The 26,407-nt window shown below is 38.4% G+C and overlaps 2 protein-coding genes across 9 annotated transcripts in view; one reads left to right on the top strand and one right to left on the bottom strand.

Annotated features, from left to right (window-relative positions):
• The first annotated feature begins 381 nt into the window (after window positions 1–381).
• Window positions 382–24,581, top strand: LOC127433846 (uncharacterized). Of its 2 annotated transcripts, XM_051686116.1 has the most exons (19): window positions 384–592; window positions 731–783; window positions 875–964; window positions 2,014–2,138; window positions 2,291–2,434; window positions 2,986–3,054; window positions 5,934–6,122; window positions 6,268–6,364; window positions 6,709–6,926; window positions 8,345–8,498; window positions 9,839–10,047; window positions 10,150–10,267; window positions 13,402–13,610; window positions 13,730–13,844; window positions 15,435–15,604; window positions 22,361–22,458; window positions 22,813–22,949; window positions 24,273–24,319; window positions 24,447–24,581. In XM_051686116.1, exons 1-18 carry the CDS (start codon window positions 564–566, stop codon window positions 24,305–24,307), a joined length of 2,259 nt encoding a protein of 752 aa, XP_051542076.1. In that variant the 5' UTR covers window positions 384–563; the 3' UTR covers window positions 24,308–24,319; window positions 24,447–24,581. The 2 variants fall into 2 exon arrangements, with proteins under 2 accessions (XP_051542086.1, XP_051542076.1); XM_051686126.1 differs by lacking the exon at window positions 24,447–24,581 and having other exon boundaries at window positions 382–592.
• Window positions 15,591–26,407, bottom strand: part of arhgef15a (Rho guanine nucleotide exchange factor (GEF) 15) — a 43,082-nt gene continuing 32,265 nt past the window's right edge. For 2 of the 7 annotated variants that reach the window (XM_051686035.1, XM_051686013.1), the window contains one exon: window positions 22,958–25,204. In XM_051686035.1, coding sequence (XP_051541995.1) covers window positions 25,053–25,204 — 152 coding nt within the window. In that variant the 3' untranslated portion in view covers window positions 22,958–25,052. Of the gene's footprint in view, window positions 15,639–15,747; window positions 15,835–16,688; window positions 20,416–20,556; window positions 21,230–22,957; window positions 25,205–26,407 lie in introns of those variants that run through there. The other 5 variants (XR_007895944.1, XR_007895938.1, XR_007895943.1 and 2 more) reach the window with 5 other exon arrangements.

Here is a 26,407-nt window from a genome sequence, read left to right on the forward strand (position 1 = left end):
CCATTTATTTTAATACCAGTGGCCCGTCTCTTCGAAACAATCTCTGATATTACCAAGTAACGTCTGCTTGACCCAATTAATATTAAGACAGTTTAAGTTCTTCATAGCATGAAGATGCTAGCATACTTTTGGACGCTTCCTCTGTTGCCTTGTTTATAAAAGAAAGATAAGCAACAAATCGCAGTGTTAAATGTATATAGATATCACAATACTTACATAAAGTATTACAAAATTATATATTAGTTCAAAATGTTCATTTATTCGGGGGACGAGTTATTCGCACGTGCGTCCAGTTAGTTTTCCACACAATGATTTTCACTCGCAAAAGCGACTTTTTGACAAATGCAGGACAATTTCTCTCCAAAACGTGCATAGGAAAGTTGCGGTCACATGATACACACAGATTGATTAACCGAGCCAATCTGACAGGTGCGCCTCACAGTCAAAATGAACCGCCGCCACGCGTCAGCTGGTCTAATAGAAAAATCAACGCAGTTCATCGCGATACAATTTCCGATTTACTCTAATCAAAATCAATTTACAGTTTGCATTAATTTTCTACAATGGTCATGTATTACGTGACTTGGTTATGGTGAGTTTTGTTTCTGTCCCAAATAATGAACATTTAGCATACTACTGACAATATCAGATTAGCTCCCATGTTGGGAAGGTGATGTTTTGCTGTGATAGTCTTTCTGATGTCTTAAACATTTCCCTTCTGTATTTTCAGGATTATTTTGTTTGGTTTGTGTCCTAGCTCTATCCCTGACTCCATACCTATTGGTAAACACATTAAGCATTTGTCGTTTAAAGTCGAAATCAAACCTGAAATGGTTAAATGTTTGTTAATAATTTTTGTTTGTTTATTTGTCAGGTATGTTCAGGACAGAGTGCCATGATCGTCATTTCTGGCTGTCCATCAGTTCAAATGTCCTTGGCAACAAATTTAGGATTAATGTTCAAGGTATAGTTTCCTTTATAATATTTAAGACACATTTAAAGGAATAGTTCACCCAAAAATGAAAGTTCTTTCATCATTTACTCACCCTCATGCCATCCCAGATGTGTGTGACTTTCTTTCTTCTGCTGAACACAAATGAAGATTTTTAGAAGAATATTTCAGCTCTGTAGATTCAAATTTTTAGGGCATGTGGATGGTGACCAGAACTTTAAAGCTCAAAGTCACATAATTGAAACATAAAGGTAATTCATATGACCCCCATTGTTAAATCCATGTCTTCAGAAGAGATATAAGTGTGGGTGAGAAACAGATTCAAGCCCCTTTTTTTTTTATTTTTATTTGTTTATTTTATTTTACTAAATATCTCCACCTTTGTCAAGCCCCGACCAGTAGGTGGCAGAATATGAAAGAAGTGGAGATTTCTAGTAGAAAAAGACTTAAATATTGATATGTTTCTCACCCACACCTATCATATCACTTCTGATGATATGGATTTAACCACTCGAGTCTTATGGATTACTTTTATGCTGCCTTCATGTGCTTTTTGACCTTTCTGAGTTTTGGTCACCATCTACTTGCATTGAATAGACCTACAGAGCTGAAATATTCTTCTAAAAATCTTCATTTGTGTTCTGCAGAAGAAAGTCATACACACATGGAATGGCATCAGGGTGAGAAAATGATGAGACAATTTTCATTTTTGGGTGATCTATTCTTTTAACAGGTTTGTTAATGTGTGACAAATATGAGTTTGTGTGGGTTTTAAGCATGTAGAAGTGTGTGAATTACAGTATTCTGGGGATTTTTTTTTTTTTTTTTGCTGTTTTGATTTATGTAATGTATTGTGATGTCACTCCAACACTTGATCACCAACAAACAAGACCTCAATCACATGACAGCCTTTCATGAATCTGCCTGTGGTGGGGCATGGTCTGTCATATCAGAGTTTCACTGTCCCACATTACCTAATGTCCCAGTCAGATCTCCCTATTTCACTCATTTCTGATGCTTGAAATTATGATTTTGATATTGTTCCAATGTTCCTCTCGCAGGAGGCTCTGAGGTCCATGAAGTTTCTGGTCAGTGGGCAGCAGAGTGTGGCTACACCATTGGTTTTGACTCCTGGGGTGACCTGCTACTGCGTGTGTCCTACCTGGCCTGTCTGGTGGAGAACCAGGTATGATGCACTCAAGAAAAGAGGACCAAAATGATTGGGATTGGGCTAAATTCTTGAGAAAATGCAGCCTTGAGTATAATGTTTTATGGTATTGTTATTAATGAAATACTTGAGCATCATAGCGAGCAGTGACTAGTTGTTTGTGGTTACAGAGGGAGACTGAATTTCGGGTATTGGTGTGGTTTGTAAATCAGTACTCGAACAAGGAGGAGAAATCCTACCCTTTACTGCTCACCTGTCCTCTTCAGGTCCCGTGGGGGCCTCGGGAGCTCGTCTGTGAGGAGAACTACATGGAGGTGGAAAGAATATTTTTCACAATTTATGTTACCATAAGGGTAAATCTCTCCAAACACTCAGGAAATGCCAGGGTAATTTTTTTTTATTTATTTTTTTTTGTGGAAGAAAAAAAAAAAAAAAAAATATATATATATATATATATATATATATATATATATATATATATATATATATATATATATATATATATATATATATATATAGCTTTTAAGCTTTTTTTTTTTTTTTGAAATCGGCACATCCCCTATGTTATGTGGAAAAAAATAATGTTATTAGCTTAGTTGTTTTGAAAATAATATCACAATGCAAAAAATCTAAATGGTTCTAAAAACAAGCTTAATTATGTTTATGAAAAGTACAATTTCATATTTTTTCTTTTAGTTTTGTGGAAAATTTGACCTGGACTTTCTTCATGAGATTCACCCATGATCTTTTTATACTGTTTGTGCAAATTATTCTACTGCCTTGACTGACTTCTGAATTTAATCAATGTTGCATTTAAAAATATCTGCCACTAATCTCAAGTCTATGATGATTTTCAATTCCCTAGGTGTCTGTGTTTAAGCATTCACCTCCAGATAATCACATTGGTGTGGAGTGGGTAACCCCTGCCCCTGTGGTGAGTGTGTGTGTGTGCCCTCATGGATATTACATAGCTAAAGTATCCATCTCCTCTGTCATTAAGAACATTCGTAGTTGTTCAGCATCTGCATACAGCTTTTGCATGCCTGGTCAGTTTTGACCCGGTGGATTTCAAGCTTCTAAATAATTCAAAATGGTTTTCATCTAAAACTGTATTGTAAGTCATTTAATAAGTTCTTAACTGTTCATACATTGAAAAATATTGATATTTTAGGCATGTTAACTGACAAATGTAGAAGTTAGTAAATAATATGCCATTTGTTTAGAAATAATAAAAGTTTTTGTCATTTCAAAATATACATTAACTACAGAAAGCTGTTTTGAAAAAGGTTATTTTTGCAATTCCGTTTCATGACGCTAGTGGCGCAGAAACTAAATACTTCAGTTTTATTATAAGTGGAGTGACTATTTCCACTGTGTAAATAGCACCTGCCACACAGCGTGACTGTTTGCGCTCCAAAAGTCTGATGCAAACATATTTATGACAAACTGCGCCGCTAGTGACGCTGCAGTGGCGTAATGTGTAAAGACTGTGTGAATGTGCTTTTTTTGTTTTCATGAGGACACCCCAGGTTCAAATCCACCTTTTGTACGACTTTTTCCCATCTTGTTTCCTGTGTCCACTCTTAATATTTCCTTTAATACTACAGATACATACAAAATTAATATAAAGGTTGATTTCCTCACAGTGATTTGGTGACAGTCAGGGAGTTGAGAGAGAGGTTTGATTCGGGTATATTTAACCATGGTTTTACTATAGTTATATTGTAATTATGTGTTTTTTTTGTTTTGTTTTTGTGAAAGCTATAGTTTTAATGCAGTTAAACCATGGTGTTACTACAGTAATATGGTGTTAATATACAGTAGTAGTAACCATATTGTGTTTTCTATGATTTTACTACAAAATACCATTGTGATAGTATGGTTACTGTAGTAAAATCATGGTCAATTTTAGTAGGTGGTTTTCACACAAGTCATGTTACACCTATTATGGCATAATGTTGATTACCACAAACATTAATTTCGACGACTCCTTTAAAAAACAAAAAAGCAAAAATTGATGTTACAGTGAGGCACTTACAATGGGAGTGAATGGAAATGAGCCATTTTTTTTAATGTTAAAATACTCACTGTTTCAAAAGTTTAGCCACAAGACATAATATGCATGTAAACGTGAACTTATTGTGATAATCACTTACTAAGCTTTTCTGTGTAAAGTTATAGCCAATTTTACATTGTCTGGTGCTGAAAAACAGCCAGAAGCAGTCTATATAAAAGCTATCAGCTATGTAAAGTGCATTCATAAAGTATTCACACCCCTTCAGTTTTTGTTTCTTCACATTTTATGTTGCAGCCTTATGCTAAAATGCTTTAAAATATTTTTTTCACATCAACCTACACTCCATACCACATAATAACAGCAAAAACCAGATTTTTTTTATTACCTCAAATTTATTAAAAAGAAAAAACTGATATCACATTGACATAAGTATTCAGACCCTTAACTCAGTACTTAGTTGAAGCACCTTTGGCAGCGATTACAGCCTCGAGTCTTTTTGGGTATGATGCAACAAGCTTTGCACACCAGGATTTGGGGATTTTCTGCCATTCTTCTCTGCAGATCCTCTCAAGCTCTTGTCAGGTTGGATGGGGACCATCGGTGGACAGCCATTTTCACGTCTCACCTGAGATGTTTGATTGGGTTCAAGTCTGGTTTCTGGCTGGGCCACTCAAGGAAATTCACAGAGTTGTCTCTAAGCCACTCTTGCGTTGTCTTGTCTGTGTGCTTAGGGTCATTGTGGTGAACCTTCACCAGTCTGAGGTCCTGAGCGCTCTGGACCAGGTTTTCATTAAGGATATCTCTGTATTTTGCTGTGTTCAGCTTCTCTTTCAACTCTGACCAGTCCCCCAGTCCCTGCCACTGAAAAACACCCCCACAGCATGATGCTACCACCACCTTGCTTCACTGTTGGGATGGTATTGCGCAGGTGATGAGCGGTGCCTGGTTTCCTCCAGACGTGACGCATGGAATTGAGGCCAAAATGTTCAATCTTCGTTTCATCAGACCAGAGAATCTTGTTTCACACAGTCTGAGAGTCCTTTAGGTGCTTTTTTGCAAATTTCAAGCAGGCTTTCATGGAGAGGAGAGGCTTCCGTCTGGCCACTCTGCCATAAAGCCCAGATCGGTGGAGTGTTGCAGTGATGGTTGTCCTCCTGCAAGTTTTTCCCATCTCCACACATGGTCTCTGAAGGTCAACCAGTGTGACTGTCGGGTTCTTGGTCACCTCTCTTACCAAGGCCCTTCTCCTCTGATTGCTCAGTTTGGCCGGGCGGCTAGCTCTAGGAAGAGTCTTGGTTCCAGACTTCCATTCATGAATTATGGAGGCCACTGTGCTCTTGGGAATCTTCAGTACGGCCAAAATGTTTTTTTTTAGCCTTCCCCTGATCTGTGCCTTGACACAATCCTGTCTCTGAGCTCTGCAGGCAGTTCCTTTGACCTCATGGCTTGGTTTTTGCTCTGATATGCATTTTCAGCTCTGAGATTTTATATAGAGAGGTAGTCATCGTAGTCCCACCACAAAAATAACTATTTAGAAAACTTTATAGGTATTAACTTTTTTTTTCTTTTTTTTTAAGGAGTGCTCTAACAAAAATATTTCTGCCTGAAATCTGGCACAGTTTACTTCCATTGTAACTGCCTTACTCTAACCCTGATGTTTTTTTTTTTTTTTTTTATATAAAGAAAACAAGGGACAAGTTGAAATTGTTTTGTGGTAATCATCAAAAGCTGTTGATTTGAGCTTAACTTGAACCCATAACATTCCTATTACCAATAATGTTTTGTGGTGTTCTCAGGAGCTGGATGAGGGCTTGAGGGAGTGGAGAGTGGTGTTTCGTATTCCAGTGCTCCATCAGGAGGGTGGCATGAGAGAAGAAACTGTACCTGTCAGAATGGCACACCTGCTGGGTTACTACATCAACACCACTGACACACGCATCCTTCTGCGTTGCCCCTACGGATCCAAACTGGCATACATGCTGCAGGTCAGGGAGAAAGCTATTGAGACAAATTACTGAGTCTTAAAAGGTGATGGGTCCAATTTTTGATGTACAAGTCCAAATTTCTGTTGCATCAGACAGACTTTTTAATTCTTTGAAAATGACCTTAGGATTGTCTTTACTGTTGCAGTGGGGTGAGGCTGGGGTGGAAGTGGTAAGTGCCACCATCATGTACAAGCTCAAATGGACCCTGTTGACCGTGGACATGTCCATGGCTTGCACCATGAGTATGTTATTCTTGTTATCTCCCTTCTCAAGTCTGTACGATTCTGTAGCTCATTCTCTTAAAGGGATCTGTTGGTTACATGCACTATGTGTGTAAACCAAATTCTCTTTCATGCCAAAGTGCAACTCGAAGGCTGTATTCAGAATAGCATACTATTCGTACTATTTCAGAGTCTTCATTAAGAGTGTAGTCCTCCCCAGCTCCATTTAACCCATTTTACCATGTTAAATCCTTTCCAATGAATTTAGCTGATTTACATTATAAAGTGTGTAAGTATGCTGTAAGAGTCCCCCAGTTCTCCTTTTTTTCCATCTTATCTTCTCTTTCCTTTTCTCCTGTCATCAGGTCAGGCCCGAATGGATGGTTCAGATGTGTTGTGGTCTCTTCCTCGCAACCTCCCCACTCTATTTCATCCTTCATTTATAGAAAAGGGCCTTAAGTTGGGGGTGGGGGGACGCTATCTGTCTGAGTGTGTAGCCCACCAGCGTGGTTACCAGATTCACGACAACAATGGAACATTGGAGATCCGTATTCCTTTTGGAGCTGAGGGAGGATCAGTACAGGTATCTGGGATGACATCTGCCCTTAGTGTTTGATATCCATTTCATTTGAAATGTATCACCCAGGATTTACACTATTTCTATATTAGGGTTGTTGACAAAATGTTGTCCAAGGACATAAAAATTAGATCTTTTTAAAATCTCCTTTTAAAACATGTCAAGTTTGTTGAATTCTAATCTTTGTGTCCATGTTGGTTTCATAAATATTTGAAATGTATAGCAGCAGTACAGTACTTGAAAAATGTGAAGTGGTGTAACTATCAAGTGAAAGTTATTAAAATACTGTGGTGTACACAATCATTAATAAAATATATATATATATTTGAGCTACAAAGATCAGGAAGTTATCTTAGGATTTTTTTTTATTTATTTTTTTTTTTTTAACCTCACACATGGTCATGAAGGTCTATAGGACCTTCTGTTGTTTTTTTTTTTTTGGACAGAATGGCTAACCTGCATGTTAGTTACACCAGGTTTTTTTTTTGATGGTAAGGACCCCAAATATGACCAACACCTTGCGAGAGACCCCCTCCGAAAATAGAGGTTGCTATGTATTTGTGTATAAAGACCAGAGGAAAAATAAAGAGAAATTTTAAGTGTGTTATTAGACAATTTAAATAATTAGCTTTTATGTTGTACTAAAGCCAAAATAAATTATTGGCCAATTATTTGACAAATTAAAAACATCAGCTATAACCATCGATATAAACCGCCAATATCGACCAAATTTTTTTTACATATCAGCCGCCACCCCCCCCCCCCCAAAAAAAAAAACCCAGATGGTTTATTTATAATTAAATATGAAGATATTGTATTAAATGTATAATCATTTTTCTGTGTAATAAAAACAAATACCTACTAAAATAAATGAAATCCAAAAAAGTAAAGCATGTTATGAATTTGTCCTATTATAATATGTCAAATGTAAGTTCTGTTTAGAACGGCAAAAACAATATGCAAAAATGGGTTAGAAATGCAAAATAACCCAACACATAAATCTTTTTTTAAAATCTTTTATCTTGTATTTTTCTTTCATTGTAGCTCTCTTAAAATGTTGGCCTGTCATGTGTTCAACAGATCTAATCCATGTTCAACAGCAAGTATTGTTAGAACAATAAAATAGCCTTTGTACATTTTTGAAGCAAAAAACTTTTTTTTTTTTTTGTTAATTGGTATTGTATCAGCCCAAAATGCTAATATCGGTGCATCCCTAATTACCTGGAAAATATTTAGCCTACTTTGTAGTACGTTGAGAGCATATAGTTTTTTTTTTTTTCTACTTAATTGAGTAAGAAGTATAAACCTGAAGAGAAACAAATAAATTATCACGTCATTGACCCATTACACAATTCTCACCATTTTAAAATGATGATTTTTTTCGCTTCTTGATTACTAACAGTATCTCTCCTTGTGTCGATCAGAGTCATGTGATTGATGGACGGTTCTCTCAGTCGTATTTTGTGGACGTGTTCCTGTTGCGTGAATGGGAGGATGCAGCGTGGAGTTTGACTCAGCAACGAATCTTCAGAGCTTTTTCAATTCGTCATGTGCCTCGACCAATCACTGTCATTAACAGTGAGAAACACAAACCCTTCCAGTTTTTAGTTACATAGGGCCTATTTATACTTCAATCGGATTGTCATATGTTTGTGTATGGTATGCAAATTCCACTTGGCTGCATAAATGTGTTTCCGCAAAACTGATTACAAAATCCAATCTGCTATTCCCTCGTTATATGCAAATCTAATGGTTCTCTGTGTTGATGCTAATGTGGGGTAGGAAAATTGTTCATTTTGTTGGATTCGGAAAGGATTAATATCACATTAGGTCTGTGAAACCCACATTTCCCTTAACTTGTCAGGTAAAACCTAGATTATAAAATAGGGTTTTTGTCTTGCATAGCTAGATTTTTGACTGTTGGTATAAAGAAAGAGTCTGATACTCTGCAATGACTAGTTAGTCCTCAGAAGTGCTCTTTGGAGTAGCATCTTAAATTCAGTTAATTCTTTGCATACTCTCTTGGCTGGAAATTACGAAAAGCCTGTTAATCAGATTGGACCTTATCAATTTGAGAACGTTCTTGAAATTTTTGTGTACAATATGTATCAAAAAATCTTGGTAGTTCTAAAGTGATAGTTCACCCAAAAATGTAAATTCTCAATATTTACTCACCCTCATGCCATCCCAGATGTGTATGACTTTTTCTTCTGCAGAACAGAAATGAAGATTTTTAGAAGAATATTTCAGCTCTGTAGGTCAATACAATGCAAGTGAATGGTGACCAGAAATTTGAAGCTCCAAAAAACACAAAGGCAGCATAAAATGTATCCATATGACTCCAGTGGTTAAATCAGTGTCTTCTGAAGATATATGATAGGTGTGGGTATTTTTTATTTTTATTTTTTTACTGTCAATCTTTACTTTCACTTTCATTTTGTTTTTTGTCTGTTAGCATTCTTCATGCATATCGTCACCTACTGGTTAGCTGGTCAAAGGTGGAGATTTATAATAAAGGACTTATATATTTGTTTCTCACCCACACCTTTCATATCTCTTTTGAACACATGGGTTTAACCACTGTAATCATATGGATTACTTTTATGCTTTATGTGCTTTTTGGAGCTTCAAAGTTTTGGCCATGATTCACTTGCATTGTATGGACCTACAGAGCTGAAATATTCTTCTGAAAATCTTAATTTGTGTTCAGAAGAAGAAAGTCAAACCCATCTAAGATGGCATGAGGCTAAGTAAATTATTAGAGAATTTTCCTTGTTGGGTGAACTTTTAAGTGCCTCGTCTGAGGCTAAAATTATAAGTAGTCTTAAAAGGAGGTACACAAACTATTGTGTATTTCAGAATGTACTTTAATCCCATTTGTTAACTGATTAATTCTCGATCTCTTTCTCCCCTTGAAGTGACTGTGCCCTCACTAAGGGAGTTTTCAGTATCTCTGTGCTGTTTCCCACCTGACGTTTCTCTGGGGAATGTGACTGTAGCAGGTCAGCCAGTGGTTTGGGAGGAAATGGAGAGGAACGGAGTCCGTCTTTCTCAGAACCCTCTCCCCAACAACACGCACAGCTACCTGCTTCGGATCCCCTTCTCGCATCCACTTGTCTCCCAGAAGGTGATGGGCCACATGCACTTATTTACCACATCTTTTTTTTTCTTGATGTTTTCTGAGATAAAGTATGTTTACTGTGCTCTTCATCCCTCTCTGCTGATGTAGTATTTGGGAGACCGGTTGAGGCGGTACACACTCTCTGGTGTATTTTCTTTCATTCTGACTCCTGATGGTGAGATCTACGACCATCCTGCTAATGTTGAGGCTGACCTGCAGGATGTGGGTAAGTAAAGCCCCTCAGAAATTATTTACATTTTATATTTTTTTTTTTTATCTGGCTCTGTTCCAAACCTTAAGTGATCTGCTTGACAGCATTCTTAGCTTCATAGGCAGGGTCCCCATGAGAAGGTTCTATCAGAGAGTAGGCAGCAAAATTAATTGATGAGATATTCCCATGATGAACACACTGGCTGAAAGGCTGATTCTATGTGTATAGATGCATAACATTTGGACCCTGTTTGCACTTTGGATGTGCACGGATAGTCGACATTCAGTTAACCGTTCGACTTGCCACTATTGGAATACCAAAATCAATATTCCTTATTCTACACGTGCAATAGTCGGGTTTTCCGGCCGGGTTTGTTTTTATTGATTTTTTTTTTTTAATTTTTTATTAATTGAATTGGAATAAAATTACTTGACTGTTCACATATGGTATCTGAAAACACACAAAAAAATTGCTTATTTTCTGTACATTTTATTGGTTTTATTTCACTTTGTTACTCTTTTGTGTTCCTGGTCAAAAATGACCGGCCATTGAAAAACGTATTTTTTAACCACTCCACCAATTTAATATTAGCAAACTTTAGTTTTGGCAAGTCGTTTAGGACATCTACTTTGTGCATGACACAAGTAATTTTTCCAACAATTGTTTACAGACAGATTGTTTCACTTTTAATTGACTATATCACAATTCCAGTGGGTCAGAAGTTTACATACACTAAGCTAACTGTGCCTTTAAGTAGCTTGGAAAATTCCAGAAAATGATGTCAAGCCTTTAGACAATCAGCCAATTAGCTTCTAATAGGAGGTGTACTGAATTGGAGGTGTACCTGTGGATGTATTTTAAGGCCCATCTTCAAACTCAGTGCCTCTTTGCTTGACATCATGTGAAAATCAAAAGAAATCAGCCAAGACCTCAGAAAAACAACTGTGAACCTCCACAAGTCTGGTTCATCCTTGGGAGCAGTTTCCAAAGGTACCACGTTTATTTGTACAAACAATAGTACACAAGTATAAACACCATGAGACCATGCAGCCATAATACCGCTCAGGAAGGAGACTCATTCTGTCTCCTTGAGATGAACGTAGTTTGGTGCGAATCAGTCCCAGAACAACAGCAAAGGACCTTGTGAAGATGCTGGAGGAAACAGGTAGACAAGTATCTATATCCACAGTAAAACAAGTCCTATATCGACATAACCTGAAAGGGTGCTCAGCAAGGAAGAAGCCAATGCTCCAAAAAACCACCATAAAAAAGCCAGACTACAGTTTGCATGTGCACATGGGGACAAAGATCTTTTTGGAGAAAAAAGAACAAGTGTGTGTGTGTGAGCTAGGAGGCCTACAAACCTGACTCAGTTACACCAGTTCTGTGTGGAGGAATGGGCCAAAATTCCAGCAACACCATGAGAAGCTTGTGGAAGACTACCCAAAATGTTTGACCCAAGTTAAACAATTTAAAGGCAATGATAACAAATACTAACAAAGTGTATGTAAACTTCTGACCCACTGGGAATGTGATGAAAGAAATAAAAGCTGAAATAATTTATTCTCTCTACTATTATTCTGACATTTCACATTCTTAAAATAGTGATCCTAACTGACCTGAGACAGGGAATGTTTTCTACGATTTAAATGTCAGGAATTGTGAAAAACTGAGTTTAAATGTATTTGGCAAAGGTGTATGGAAACTTCTGACTTCAACTGTATGTATGTTTCAGGAAGTAATGAGAAAAAATGTGACAAAGACACTTCTGTTTATTATGTTTATGTGTGTCTGTGGGAATTTCCTATACTAATACTCACTGCAGTTTGGCCCCTGAGTGAAACAAATTTGATCATTGTATTCTACTAATTGAGACCTTTCCAACATGGTTATCTCATCTTTTTTACCAACTCTGAATATAATTGATGTGATTAAATTTTCAAATGATGACAATGAAACTGTTCTTATTTGTCAGCAAATTAAAAAGCATTATTTAAGAATTGTTTGGATCAGCTATATTGTAAAGTCCAGATTCTAGGCTTTAAAATGACACACTTTGTTCAGAGCAAGCAAGTGTTTTTTTTTTTTTTTTTTTTTTTTTTCTCTCTTCAGTTCCTCCCACTGAACCAGTCTAAGCTCAGATCGATCTATCTATTTGTCTGTCTGTCTGATATAAAGATCTAATGCAATATCTTGTGATAATATATGGTTGGGGTTAGGGATTAATAAACAATCTTAGTGGGCCAGTCATTTTTGACTGGGAACACAAAATGTGTTAGCACAAAACGAACACAACACAAGGGTTAAATAGCACAGCCGTTTTCCACTGTTCTAACAAAAATAAATATTTCTAGAGTACCAAACTGGCACATTAGAATGAATTTTCAAGAATTAGGAATAATTGGTATTTTCTTGGTAGACTGGAGTAATGACTGCTGAAAATGGGGCTTTGATAATATGGGTAAAAAATTTACATTTTTATAATAAATGAAAATACAAAACGACTATTTTAAACTGTAATAATAATTTTCAACATTTCTAATGCTTTTGGCAGTATTTTTGATCAGTTTAATCCTTGGTAAACCAAAGCATCAATTTCTTTCAAGATCAAAAATGTCTTGGTGATTCATAACTTTTGAACTGTAGTGTACATGCACAAGACCTCACAGAACTTGCACATCAGACGCTCTAATATAGATGCTCCAGTAAAATAACTTAAGGATTCTGTTTGAAATGTCACGCATGTGCTTCGATTAAATTCCAAGTTTTTTTCATGCTTTGTCTTTATTTATTTTTTGTTTTATCAAATAATGAATCACTGACTTTGAGCAGTGTATGCAGTCGTGAAATTAGACACCCTCCCCACAAAATCTCAAGTGGTCAAGGGAGATGCATTTGAATGATGATGTAAACAGCGATGTGTGTCGCCTGATCACTTGTGATCGAATCATACGGGATGCATCTTAATACCAGGTGTAAACGGGGCCAAGTATGTTGCGCATATATATATATATGGCGATAACAAAACACATCGTATAGATGTAAGATCGTGCATGTAAACGCGCTCTATGTAAATAGTGAATCAGTGCACTACATTTTAGAACAGAGCCTATGTCTTTCTCCCTTCATCCCTTGTATGTCTCTCTCAGTCCTGCCGAAGTTGGAAGGGGAGTGTACAGTGTGGGGTGTGCGTGCATTGGCTTACTACGGAAACATAGACTCCTCTGAGTGGAGTTTGTATTTCGGAGGAATGAGGCTTGACTGGGAGCTGGTGGAATTGGGGGGATTCTCTCTGGATGCCAAAGAGCACTACCTCAGTGTGGATGTGCCGCTCTACGCCCATGGCATGGCTTATGAGGTAGAACAAAGGCCTGAGAGCCGGCACTTGAAGTCACGTAATAAGATGATTTGTATGATTTGCAATAATGTTAACGCAACACGTACAAGCTGCTTACATGCAATTTCTCTGTCTCTGAGGGTTTGGGTATGCAAGGTCTGTTAGTGAGTGTGTTGGTGAGTTTAGTTCACCTGGAAACAGCAGAAGAACAGACTCATGTGCAGCGCTGTGTGTTCCCTGTGAGAGAATTATTGGGTAATTAAACTGCACTTACATGTCTGTCATATTTAAAGGGGTTATATTATGAAAACTGTAATTGTCCTGCACTTTAACGTTAGGAAAGAGTGGCTGAAGTTTATTTTTAACAAGGGCCCTGATCACATTAAAGGGATAGTTCACCCAAAAATGATCATTTTCTCACCCTTATGCCATCCCAGATGTGACCTTTTTTTTTTTTTTCTTCAGCAGAACACAAATGAAGATTTTAAGAATTTCTCTGCTCTTTTAGTCCATACAATGCAAGTGAATAAGTTAGCATAAAAGTAATCCATATGACTCCAGTGGTTAAATCAGTGTCTCCAGAAGCAATATGATAGGTGTGGGAGAAATAGATCAATATTTAAGTCAGTTTGTACTATAAATTCTCCTCCCTGCTTAGTCAGGCTGCACTTTAACTTTTACTTTCACATTCTTCTTCTTGTGTCTTTGGTGATTCACATTCTTCATGCATATCACCCCCTACTGGGCAAGAAGAATTACAAGCAAAAATTTACTTATTGATCTGTTTCACACCTATAAAATCACTTATGAAGATATGGATTTAACCATTGGAGTCATATGGATTACATTTATGCTGCCTTTATGTGATTTTTGGAGTGTCAGAAATTTGGCACCCATTCACTTGCATGGACCTACAGAGCTGAAATATTCTTCTAAAAATCGTAATTTGTTTTTTGTGAAAGAAAAAGGTATACACATCTGGAATGGCGTGAGGGTGAGTAAATGATGAATAAATGTTCATTTTTGGGTGAACTATTCCTTTAATCCACCTGTAATGATTTTTGAGGCACAGTTCATGTAATGTAGGTTTTACAGATCTGGCTGTTTAAAACTATACCTGACAGCAAACCCGCAACTAAGGATTGTTACTTATTTCACATGCAAATAGGTTATCCAATCAAAAGAGGACTTTTAAATTTTAGTCTTAAACTGGATGCCGGCGACAGACGGCAAGTGGCGGCAGTGTGCATGCATTCATAGAAAGCCAATCTACTAGCATGTTGATCTAGACGCCTACAGGGAACGCCTAGAATTAATGACAAGGGGGCCAGCTCCAGGTCACATGTTCATTTTAAAAAAGAAATCGGAGAGATTCTGGCAGTAAATGTTGTTTACTTTGTGGATTTAAAGGTGCACTCAGTATTTTTATTTTTTTTTCCTCAAAGTTCTAAAGAAATTAATTGTAATTTTGACACATGTATAAAATCATGACCTTTCACTTGAGATGTTGACCCTAGTCATATCAGTACCTTCTAAAAGCTGTTTTATTCTACATGTAGAGGGTCTCCTGAGGTGGCTCACACGACCAGCTGAAAACTACTCTCTTAACTCAGTAACTGCCCTGTTTTTGGACACTAACTCCATAATAAAATTATGGATGATTTAGAACAGTGATTTTCTACAATGGCATCAGTAATTGAAAACTATTGCATGTGAATGATGCTGCATTCACACCACTAAGTGTCAGTGTAATTCCAAAATGACAAACATAACTTACTAAGTGCACCAAGTCAGTCGCTGCCTCGCTCTCACTTCAACATGGTTCTTCTCTGGCTGTCTGTGCAGTGTGTCTGCCTGATGGCAGAATGGTAGTGATGGTCGACACAGCTGGCGTTTCTCCCCCAGTGAACCCCAATCACACAGCATTGCTGGACCCTGCCTGCAGACCACTTGAGACCGATCACTCCAGAGCCTTATTCAGCTTCCACATTGACTCCTGTGGCACTATCGCAACGGTAAGCTCTCAATACTTTAAGGCCCTGTTTACACCTGGTATTGTCAGAAAGGACATAAAAGCATAATAACAATAGTTCATATGACTCATGCACTATATTTCACATCTGGAGTGATAGCTTTTTGTGAAGAAAAGACCAATCACCGATAATCTTCCCCTCTGCTGTAGCCCTCGAATCTCATTTGCAGTCACACACATTCAGACTTGCTGCATTGCGATCTGTCATCAGTGCTGGGTAGTAACAGATTACATGTAATATGGATTACTAAATCATATTACAAAAAATTAGTACTTGTAATTCGATTAAATTACTTTTTTAAATACCCATAATTACATTCGTTTCTTTTTTATGGATTATGATTGCATATTAATTAGGCAACTGCTGTAAATTGTTCTTAATTTATTGATCTCTCTAATTCTCTTTAAATATTTTCAATTTTTCATTTTAAATCGGCCTACAAATGATTTTACGTCCAGTGAGTCTTCGAGTGTTTTCGTTAGAGGGAGGAGTGTTGTTGAATTACACACACAGATATGATACTAGCCACCAGCCATTATTACACTAAAGATGGAGTGATAATACACACATAAATTCCAGAATGATTGCATTAGTGCAGCAAAGAGTTTTAATTTTCGCAGATTGCTTTTGTAATTTGCTTTAAAATTGGACATGAATGCGCTTCTGTGAAAACTTGAGACGTTGATTTCACACGGAAACAGGCAAATAGCGAGTAAAACACACAAAAATATCATATCAATTCTCATAATTTGGTCCATTAAGTTTTCTTTATTACCTTTTAGGCAACAATAGATGCTTTTACACATGCTACCTGGTAAATTGCAGTAAAATCATTGGATTGCCTTTACTGGTAAATGTCTTTCTGTTTTGCGACCATTCCCACATCAGCACCAAAATGGCATTAAACTCTGAGTTGTAGTGTAGTATTCTTCAGATTTGTATTGATTCTCACAAATGAAACGGAACAAAGCAAAACATATATACACAGAATCAAATTTTATTCCCCCTCCCAATCCCCAACCCCACCGTGACCCTCAACAAACATCCCCGTGGTCAAAGCCTTACACACACACACACACACACACACACACACACACACACACGCGCAAACAAAAAAAATACATAAAAATACAAAATCAACAAATAAAGAGGAGAAAAGAAAGAATTCCACAAAGGATACAATTTACAAATTCAATCACAATCACGTTTCTCTCCAAATGGTTCAGAGCCTTCCAGAAACGTCTAGTATTTGCCCCATTTCTTACCGTAGACTTCTGATCTGCCAAGCTGTTTATAAGACATCTTTTCAAATGTCGCCACCCTGCCCAATTCAGTGAACCATTCTTGAAATGAGGGAGCACCTTTTGACTTCCATCCTCTAAATTATCTGTCTGCCAATCATTACACTAGTTTGGACCCAGTTTTTTTTTTTTTTTGTTATATATTTCACCTACTTTAATGACCGCCCATCACCCAATAAACATAGTCTAGGGCAGAGTGAAATTTGAGTATCTAGAGCCTCAGATAAAATTCTGGACTCTTACCCAGAATTCTTGTATCTTAGCGCAGAACCACAGAGCATGGGCTATATCGCCATCCTCCAACTGACATGGTAGGTGTGTCTTTAAAACCAAGCCTAAACAATTTTGAGGGAGTCCAATAGAAACAATGCAAAATCTTAAACTGAATAAGGCGTACCCTTGCATCCATAGACAGTTTTAACATCTTCTAAAATTCTTTCCCACTCCCCATCTTCCAATACCAAGTTCAAATCTCTTTTCCATTTAATGTGCTGCAGCATTTTTGAATCGATAACTAGTGCAAATGAGATTTGTGAGATTATTGGCTTAAATTTGAGTTCCTCTCACAGTGCTTTTGTATGGCTTCAGTTGTATATACAGTTGAAGTCAGAAGTTTACATACACCTTAGCCAATTACATTTAAACTCAGTTTTTCACAATTCCTGACATTTAATCATAGAAAACATTCCCTGTCTTAGGTCAATTACTATCACTATTTTAAGAATGTGAAATGTCAGAATAATAGTTGAGAGGATGATTTATTTCAGCTTATTTCTTTCATCGTATTTCCAGTGGGTCAGAAGTTTACATACACTTAGTTAGTATTTGGTAGCATTGCCTTTAAATTGTTTAACTTGGGTCAAATGTTTTGGGTAGCCTTCCATGAGCTTCTCACAATAAGTTGCTGGAATTTTGGCCCATTCCTCCAGACAGAACTGGTGAAACTGAGTCAGGTTTGTAGGCCTCTTGCTTGCACATGCTTTTTCAGTTCTGTCCACAAATTTCCTATCAGACTGTGGTCAGGGCTTTGTGATGGCCACTTCAATACTTTGACTTTGTTATCCTTAAGCCATTTTGCCACAACTTTGGAGGTATGCTTGGGGTCATTGTCCATTTTGGAAGACCCATTTGCGACCGAGCTTTAACTTCCTGGCTGATGTCTTGAGATGTTGCTTCAATATATCCACATCATATTCCTTCCTCATGATGCCATCTATTTTGTGAAGTGCACCAGTCCCTCCTGCAGCAAAGCACCCCCACAACATGATGCTGCCACCCCTTTCTTCACGTTTGAGATGGTGTTCTTCGGCTTGCAAGCCTCATCCTTTTTCTTCCAAACATAACAATGGTCATTATGGCCAAACAGTTCAATATTTCATCAAACCAGAGGAAATTTCTCCAAAAAATCTGATCTTTGTCCCCATGTGCACTTGCAAACTGTAGTCTGGCTTTTTTTATGTCAGGTTTATGCTCAGCAAGGCTTCTTCCTTGCTGAGCAGCCTTTCAGTTTATGTTGACGTTAGGACTCGTATTACTGTGGATATAGATACTTGTCTACCTGTTTCCTCCAACATCTTCACAAGGTCCTTTTGCTGTTGTTCTGGGATTGATTTGCACTTTTCGCACCAAACTACGTTCATCTCTAGGAGACAGAATGCGTCTCTTTCCTGAGTGGTATGATGGCTGCGTGGTCCCATGGTGTTTATTCTTGCGTACTATTGTTTGTACAGATGAACGTGGTACCTTCAGGCATTTGGATATTGCCCCCAAAAATGAACCAGACTTGTGGAGGTCCACAATTTTTTTTTTTTCTTTTTTTTTTTTTCTTTGAGGTTCTTTTGATTTTCCCATGATGTCAAGCAAAGAGGCACTGAGTTTAAGATAGGCCTTAAAACATATCCACAGGTAATTGTCTAAAGGCTTGACATCATTTTCTGGAATTTTCCAAGCTGCTTAACCCTTGTGTAGTCTTAACATTCTGTATACTCCCCATGTCCTAATGGTCAAAAATGACCCACCTTCACCAAACCCCTAAAACAAAGCAGCTTAATTGAATTTTAAACCCCAAATCTATTTTGCATGAAGAAACAACCTGTCATTCATCACAAACTTTGTGAATATGTGGGGTTTTACCTCTTCACAGTGCAGAAAGACTCCATTTAATCAGTGGACACCACTCGTTTTTATTACAACACACCTGTCATAATTGTTTTCTTTACTAAAGTAGAGGTTTATTATTATTATTGCTAAAGATACTGCATAGGTGTAAACATTAATTGTTTAGCAAGAGATAGCACTTGTATAGCCTAAGAAAGTAGCAGAAATGTGCAGAAAGTAGTTTTGAATGCATTTTATTGAAGGGAAACAATAACAGTCTTGAACTTTTTTGGCAACATAGTGATATACTGTACAATGAGGAATTCAACTACAAAATACCCATTTTTCGAATCATTGCCCCCACCCACAAGGTGTATAAACAACAACAATAAATAAGAATAAAATAAGATAATAGATACAAAACAAAAACTTGAAGAACATAAAGCAATCAACTCTAATTAGCACATGTAGGACAGTATGCAATTGTGTGTGCATGGACTTTGCAGATGTATTTCTCACATGTGCAGCACATAGTATTTGTTTTACAGTCTTTCTTTGAGGGGCAGAATTGGCATCTCCTCCTCTTGCCTGCCCCAGCTGCAGCGTCAGGTGGATCAGGACAAGATTCAGCCTCCTGAACAGCTTTCACAAGTGCTGCAGGCTGCAGTGCGGGAGGCGCTCCCTTCTTTGAATGTGTGGGGTTACAAGTGCCTTTAACAGCTGCTCCAGGAACACCCTCCTCTTCCGTTTATCAGGCATCCAGGTAGGGTTGATCTTGTTCCATATCACGAAGGGATTGTATGAGGACACATCAATGATGTTATGGAAGATGACCAGGGGCCAGCGGGAAGTCATCCTCCTGCTGCTGTAAGTTCCAATCACCTTATCCAGGTTGTCCACGCTTCCTTTGTTGTGGTTGTAGTCCAGGATGTTGGCTGGCTTCCTTTCCTCACGATCACTGATCTTAGCCGTTTTGTGTCGTGTGCTCAGGAGGACCACATTCTTGTTCCTCTTTGGAAGGTAAGAAACTAGAGTGGTGGTGGGGTTGATGGCAAACTTTGAAGGCCTCTCTCCCACTTGTTGCGAGGTGTGCAGGGGGGAGCTCAGGCTTGTTCTTTCTAACTGTGCCAACCATGGCGATCTTCCTCTTCAGGAGCTGCTGGCTGAGTTCATAAGAGTTGAAGGAATTGTCATGTGACATTGTGCCCCCTCAGTCCATCTGTCACATCAAGCACAACCTGTATCCCCTGGATCTTCTCCGGGCCTCCACTGGTCAGCTTCCTGTGTAGATTTGCATCTTCCAAGCGTAGCTGGATTGTGCATTACAGGCCACCCATATCTTGATGCCATACTTTGTTGGCTTGTTGGGCATATACTGCCGGAAAGGACAGCGACCTTTTGACAAAAGAGATTACTATCAGTAATTAATATCAGTGTCACAGAAATCAATCACATAAATCAATGATATTACAGCAATACATAATAAAATTAACAGTGAAAATCACTTACATTACAGATATGAAAATAAAAATGTACCTCTGAATGGAACCAGTTGCTCATCCACTGTTACTTCAGGCCCAGGGTTGTAGAGGTATGGCAGGCGCTCCACCCACTTCCAGACCTCTCTTACGGCTGCCAGTTTGTTTCTCACACATCTTGCAGTTCCTGACTCACAGTTATCAAATCGTAGCATTCTTGAGAAAGTGTGAAAGACTTTCAGTGGCATCGTGGCACGGAAAATCGCCCCTTCCACTCTCTGCGTCCCAGAGACAACATGTAGCCTCACCTCGGGACCTATACACACCTGCTAAGATTAGCAGCCCTATGTAGGCACGCAGGTCAATCTCATCCATCCTTTTCCAGTTGTCTCAATATTTACGGAAACCCTCCAAATTTGTCATCTCTAGGATTATTTTTTCGATGGCTGGTGTGATGAACATGTAGAATGTTGAGGCGATGTCCTGGGCATGGGCAACTGCATGTCTTGTGGGCCCTGGGGTCATCCCTTATGACATTTTGTGCTGCCATCCTGCCCTGGTTGTCATATGGTGACAAGGACCATGTTATTTTGCTGTTCTTTGACAAAAATGTCTCTCTCAGCTTGGGGGATTTCTTCTTCATCTGAAGATGATGCGTCTGGGTTGTATTCTTCCCCATCTTCTTCAGATACCTCCTCCTTCTAAATAATTCTCTTGTTCCTCCTGGACATCTGAAAAAATCAGATCTATGACCAGTTGGGCACTGAAATGTGCACTCATGGCTTCAGCAAAGAGAGAACTGGGGGTACTGTCATTTGCAGCACCTTTATAGCCTCTGACTGCATTCCCCATTAGTAAACAATGCTTTCAAGAAATGTTTATTTTGTCTGAAATTGTTTTTTTGTCTGTGAACTTGAGTCATGTGTGGGGTTGTGGAGGGGAGATGCTGCACATGCACAAAGTTTTAGTTTTGTCTGAGTTCAATCAGTAGCACACAATCTCAATTTCTTGTGTGTGTGTGTGGGTGTGTCTCTGTGGTTTTTGTGGTGTGTAAATGATTTTATAACTGCTGGGTCAAAAATGACCCTAAGACAATCTTGGTACCCTGGTGGTGTACAGCTTTCATGGAAATAAGGACAAAGGCAATGTTTCACTTTTTCTAATGTTGGGGTCACTCTAGGAAAAGTCATCAAATTTCAGGTTGAAGAAAAAATCATTTAGCTGGTTTTCTCTGCTGGTAAACAGTGGCGGGTCATTTTTGACCCTTAAGACAACACAATTAACGACACAGTTAACAGTGTATGTAAACTTCTGACCCACTGGAATTGTGATAGTCAATTAAAAGTGAAACAATCTTTCTGTAAATAATTGTTGGAAAGATTACTCGTGTCATGCACAAAGTAGATGTCCTAAACGACTTGCCAAAACTATAGTTTGCTAATATTAAATCTGTGGAGTGGTTAAAAAATTAGTTTTAATGACTTCAGCCTAAGTGTATGTAAACTTCTGACTTCAACTCTAGCACACAAGTCAAATGGGCTACTTTTATGGTGCTTTATTTCTTTTGGAGCTTGGCAATGTAAATTACTATACACTTTCGTAGTATGTAAAACAGAAGCTTGTGTTTCATTAAAGATGTTTTTTTTTTTATTGGATCAATACCACATGAAGGGTGAGTGAATGACAAAATGTTCATTTCTGGGTAAGCGGTTTTTAGTTTTTATCATGTGACTCATGCATCTCCAGTGACCACTTTTTATAGGATTTAAGAGGGGTGGTTTTCTGAATGTGTGAATAGTTGCATAACTTATGTTGTCTGACATACTGAAAATGATTTGGGTCAATGATTGTCTTTGCTGCAGTATGATGGTGATCAAGTCATCTACAGGAATGAGGTGAGAAACATGCCCCCTTTTCCTCCACACCTGAGACCACTCAGCCAACCTCAACCACACTACAGGTAAAACAAAGACCTTTCCAACTGTATATACAATGAAGTGCTCATAGTACACAACAGAAGAGCAGATTTCTGCCCTCTGTTAGTGGAGCCACAAGAACAGCATGCTTAAATACATACTGAACAAAACTAAGTGGTACTTAAGAGGAAACAATCTTTCAAGTTGTACTTAAGAGTTTTTTAACAGAGACGTGCATTGATTGTGGAGCCACGGCTAATTGAGCAAATAAACCTTCAACCGAGTTCCTTATTGAAGTTTCGACTGCTCCACAGGCTTCAGGAGAAAGTGTGCTTAGTGTGACATAATCATGTCTAATATTTACATTTAAAATTAATGTGTATTTCTCTCGGGTTCAGAGTCCCCCTCGGCTGTGTTCACCCAGCGAATGGAAATCGCTCTCTTGCCATCTACCTGCCATCTCATCCACCCACACCTCTACCTCTGAAACACACACACAAAACAGCCTCACACACAGGGCATCTTGAGGACAGAGGTGAGGAACGGAGCACACATTCACACAATACCAGTGTTATTGGGTAGACGATCGACTGAGATTGGTGCTTTGGACTGAATGTTATATTAATGATGTAATGTTCAGGCCCCGTCTTTTTAGACTGTGTTTTGACTCACTGACAGGAACCTGACTGCGTATGTATTGATGAACTGGCAGTTCTCGACAGCCCCTATAGGTTCATAATGGAACTCTAATGGGTTTTTGAGATCGTGAAAGCAATGCTAATAAACTGTTCATCCAAGAATCCTCCACTTGCAGCAATGACACCTTAGGTTCTCCAGGAGTCAGTTTAATCTATGTCTTTAGGTGAAGTTTCATCCTATGCTTTCTGCAGCACTTCCCAAAGATGGCATTGGCTTGTAGGGCACTTCTCACGGAGTTTCCAACCAAGCTTATCTAAGAAAGACTTGACACCAACACTCAAAGTTGATTCATCCATCCAGAATACTGATTTCTATGTATCGCTCAATATTTAAGTTCTTTTGCACTACTCTTTTCTTCCAATTCTACCTATTTGGCAGTTTCAGATGTGGCTAATTCTTTGAAAGTCTGCCTAAAATGGCAACATTCCAGAGTCTTTTCACTGCTGCACTTTTCACTGGGGTTTGGCATGTACTGTTCATTAAAACTGCCAGTTTAGGTCCTGTGAAGGGTCTGTTTCTCAAACTAGAGACTCTATTGTACGTGTCTTTTTGTTGTTGTGCATCTTGGCCAACTTCCCTCTCTATCCCGGTTAGATCCAGTTTGATTTCTTCTGTTAAGACAGTAGTGCATGGAATAACCTTCATCTCTCAAAGGAATGGTGGACTGATTAATTTTGAAAAACAAAATTTGATTTGAAAGGGTAAAGTGATGGGTAAAGTGTCTGTACTTAAGTAGCACAACCATTTAATTGTTCTAACTAAAGAACTTTTTTTGACTACAAAATTATTATATTAGAATAATAATGTGATTGGAATAAATATGAGACACCTTATTTTCTTAGAGAAATGCACTGGAGTAATGACTGCTGAAAATGTGGCCTTGATGTCACTGGTAAAAATTTATTTTATTTCAAACTGTAATATTAATTTGCAGCATTACTTATATTTAAGGTAGTGAACGTGGCCTTAGTGTTTCCAAAATGGTGTGTATTTGTCTATATAGTTGTCCTTGTATCCTTGCGTATAAAACGTATACAAACAATTATGGATTAAAAGTGAAAACATTTATTCCTTGTAAATACAGTGGCTTTTACATAGAGTATACATCCCTAGTATAATTATGTATTGATTTTGTTTTCCATATGCTTTATTCCTATAGATGATAAAATCAAGTCTTTGCCAGTTGGTGGATGACACCCTTAAAAGGTAATGGTGATGTCTAAATTATTATTATTATTTTTTTTTATGATTTAAAGAAAGGCTTTGTGGGTTTATCTGGAATGAACATGAGGAAGGTGTTAACCAAAGTCTTACTTATTAATTCAAAATGCAGCAACAGAAACCTTGCCTACAGAGCTGAAGGTGGAGCCTGACAGCACAATGGAAGGGGCTCGTCCTGTTAGTCACCTCATGCATGACGACACAACAGATCTGTCCAATAAAGGCTTTTCATTTTGATGCACAATCCAGGCTTCCTTTTTTTTTATTATTATCTTGATTCCTTTTTAAAAGATTTATGAATTCTTGGGATTTTTCTAAAATTTCTTTGGTAATACTACTACGAGACATTATATGATTGGACGGTCACTCATATGCATGTGAATGGGAGAAATTATAATGCTAAATAAATCACCTTTTTTAAGATCACTGAGTAAAACATAATTTTACTTAGATGCACATGCTCATTAGCCAGACCAGCCTGAAGTCTTTGCAGAATTTGAGCTAAAGGAGCACAATTTATGATCCCTTTGTTGTAAGATTTTATTGCTGATTTGAAATGTCATTTGATTGTAATCTCTTGTCCAATAGAGATTGAGATTTTGGTCTTCCCCCGTTAAAGTAGATAGCTGTACTTGTCCTAAGACCAACTACTTTCATCAGTCCTCTGCTTTTTAGTTCAGTTTCCATATATAGATGTTATAGGTCAAGTCAGTAAGGGTCAACTTAGGGTGTTTTCATTGGTTGCTTGTGCAATCTGGTACTGTTCTCTCACATTGCGTCGTCTCTGGTGATCGGTGGTCACTTCTAATACATTCTCTGCTGGAAACCAACCCCTCTTTCTGTCGGAGAGACGCATACCTTCATACCAACCTTGAAGAGTGACATGAAAATGGAAATCCATATTAGTGAGTTTTGAGTATATTAGCACTTTAAAAAAAAAAAAAGAAATATACACTATATTGCCAAATGTATTCGCTCACCCATCCAAATAATTGAATTCAGATGTTCCAATCACTTCCATGGCCACAGGTGTATAAAATGAAGCACCTAGGCATGCAGACTGCTTCTACAAACATTTGTGAAAGAATAGGCCGCTCTCAGGAGCTCAGTGAATTCCAGGGTGGTACTGTGATAGGATGCCACCTGTGCAACAAGTCCAGTCGTGAAATTTCCTCGCTACTAAATATTCCACAGTCAACTGTCAGTGGTATTATAACAAAGTGGAAGCGATTGGGAATGACAGCAACTCAGCCACGAAGTGGTAGGCCACGTAAAATGACAGAGCGGGGTCAGCGGATGCTGAGGCGCATAGTGCGCTGAGGTCGCCAACTTTCTGCAGAGTCAATCGCTACAGACCTCCAAAGTTCATGTGGCCTTCAGATTAGCTCAAGAACAGTGCGTAGAGAGCTTCATGGAATGGGTTTCCATGGCCGAGCAGCTGCATCCAAGCCATACATCACCAAGTGCAATGCAAAGCGTCGGATGCAGTGGTGTAAAGCACGCCGCCACTGGACTCTAGAGCAGTGGAGACGCGTTCTCTGGAGTGACGAATCACGCTTCTCCATCTGGCAATCTGATGGACGAGTCTGAGTTTGGTGGTTGCCAGGAGAACGGTACTTGTCTGACTGCATTGTGCCAACTGTGAAGTTTGGTGGAGGGGGGATTATGGTGTGGGGTTGTTTTTCAGGAGCTGGGCATGGCCCCTTAGTTCCAGTGAAAGGAACTCTGAATGCTTCAGCATACCAAGAGATTTTGGACAATTCCATGCTCCCAACTTTGTGGGAACAGTTTGGGGATAGCCCCTTCCTGTTCCAACATGACTGCGCACCAGTGCACAAAGCAAGGTCCATAAAGACATGGATGAGTGAGTTTGGTGTGGAAGAACTTGACTGGCCTGCACAGAGTCCTGACCTCAACCCGATAGAGCACCTTTGGGATGAATTAGAGCAAAGACTGCGAGCCAGGCCTTCTCGTCCAACATCAGTGTCTGACCTCACAAATGCGCTTCTGGAAGAATGGTCAAAAATTCCCATAAACACACTCCTAAACCTTGTGGAAAGCCTTCCCAGAAGA

This window comes from Myxocyprinus asiaticus, chromosome 4 (genome assembly GCF_019703515.2).
Source record: "Myxocyprinus asiaticus isolate MX2 ecotype Aquarium Trade chromosome 4, UBuf_Myxa_2, whole genome shotgun sequence".
NCBI lineage: Eukaryota > Metazoa > Chordata > Actinopteri > Cypriniformes > Catostomidae > Myxocyprinus > Myxocyprinus asiaticus.

Coding starts and splice junctions, on each gene's coding strand:
- LOC127433846 (XM_051686126.1), top strand. CDS start 564: ATGGTCATGTATTACGTGACTTGGTTATG. Junction 965..2,013: donor ATTTAGGATTAATGTTCAAG/GTATAGTTTCCT, acceptor TTCCTCTCGCAG/GAGGCTCTGAGGTCCATGAA. Junction 2,139..2,290: donor CCTGTCTGGTGGAGAACCAG/GTATGATGCACT, acceptor TTGTGGTTACAG/AGGGAGACTGAATTTCGGGT.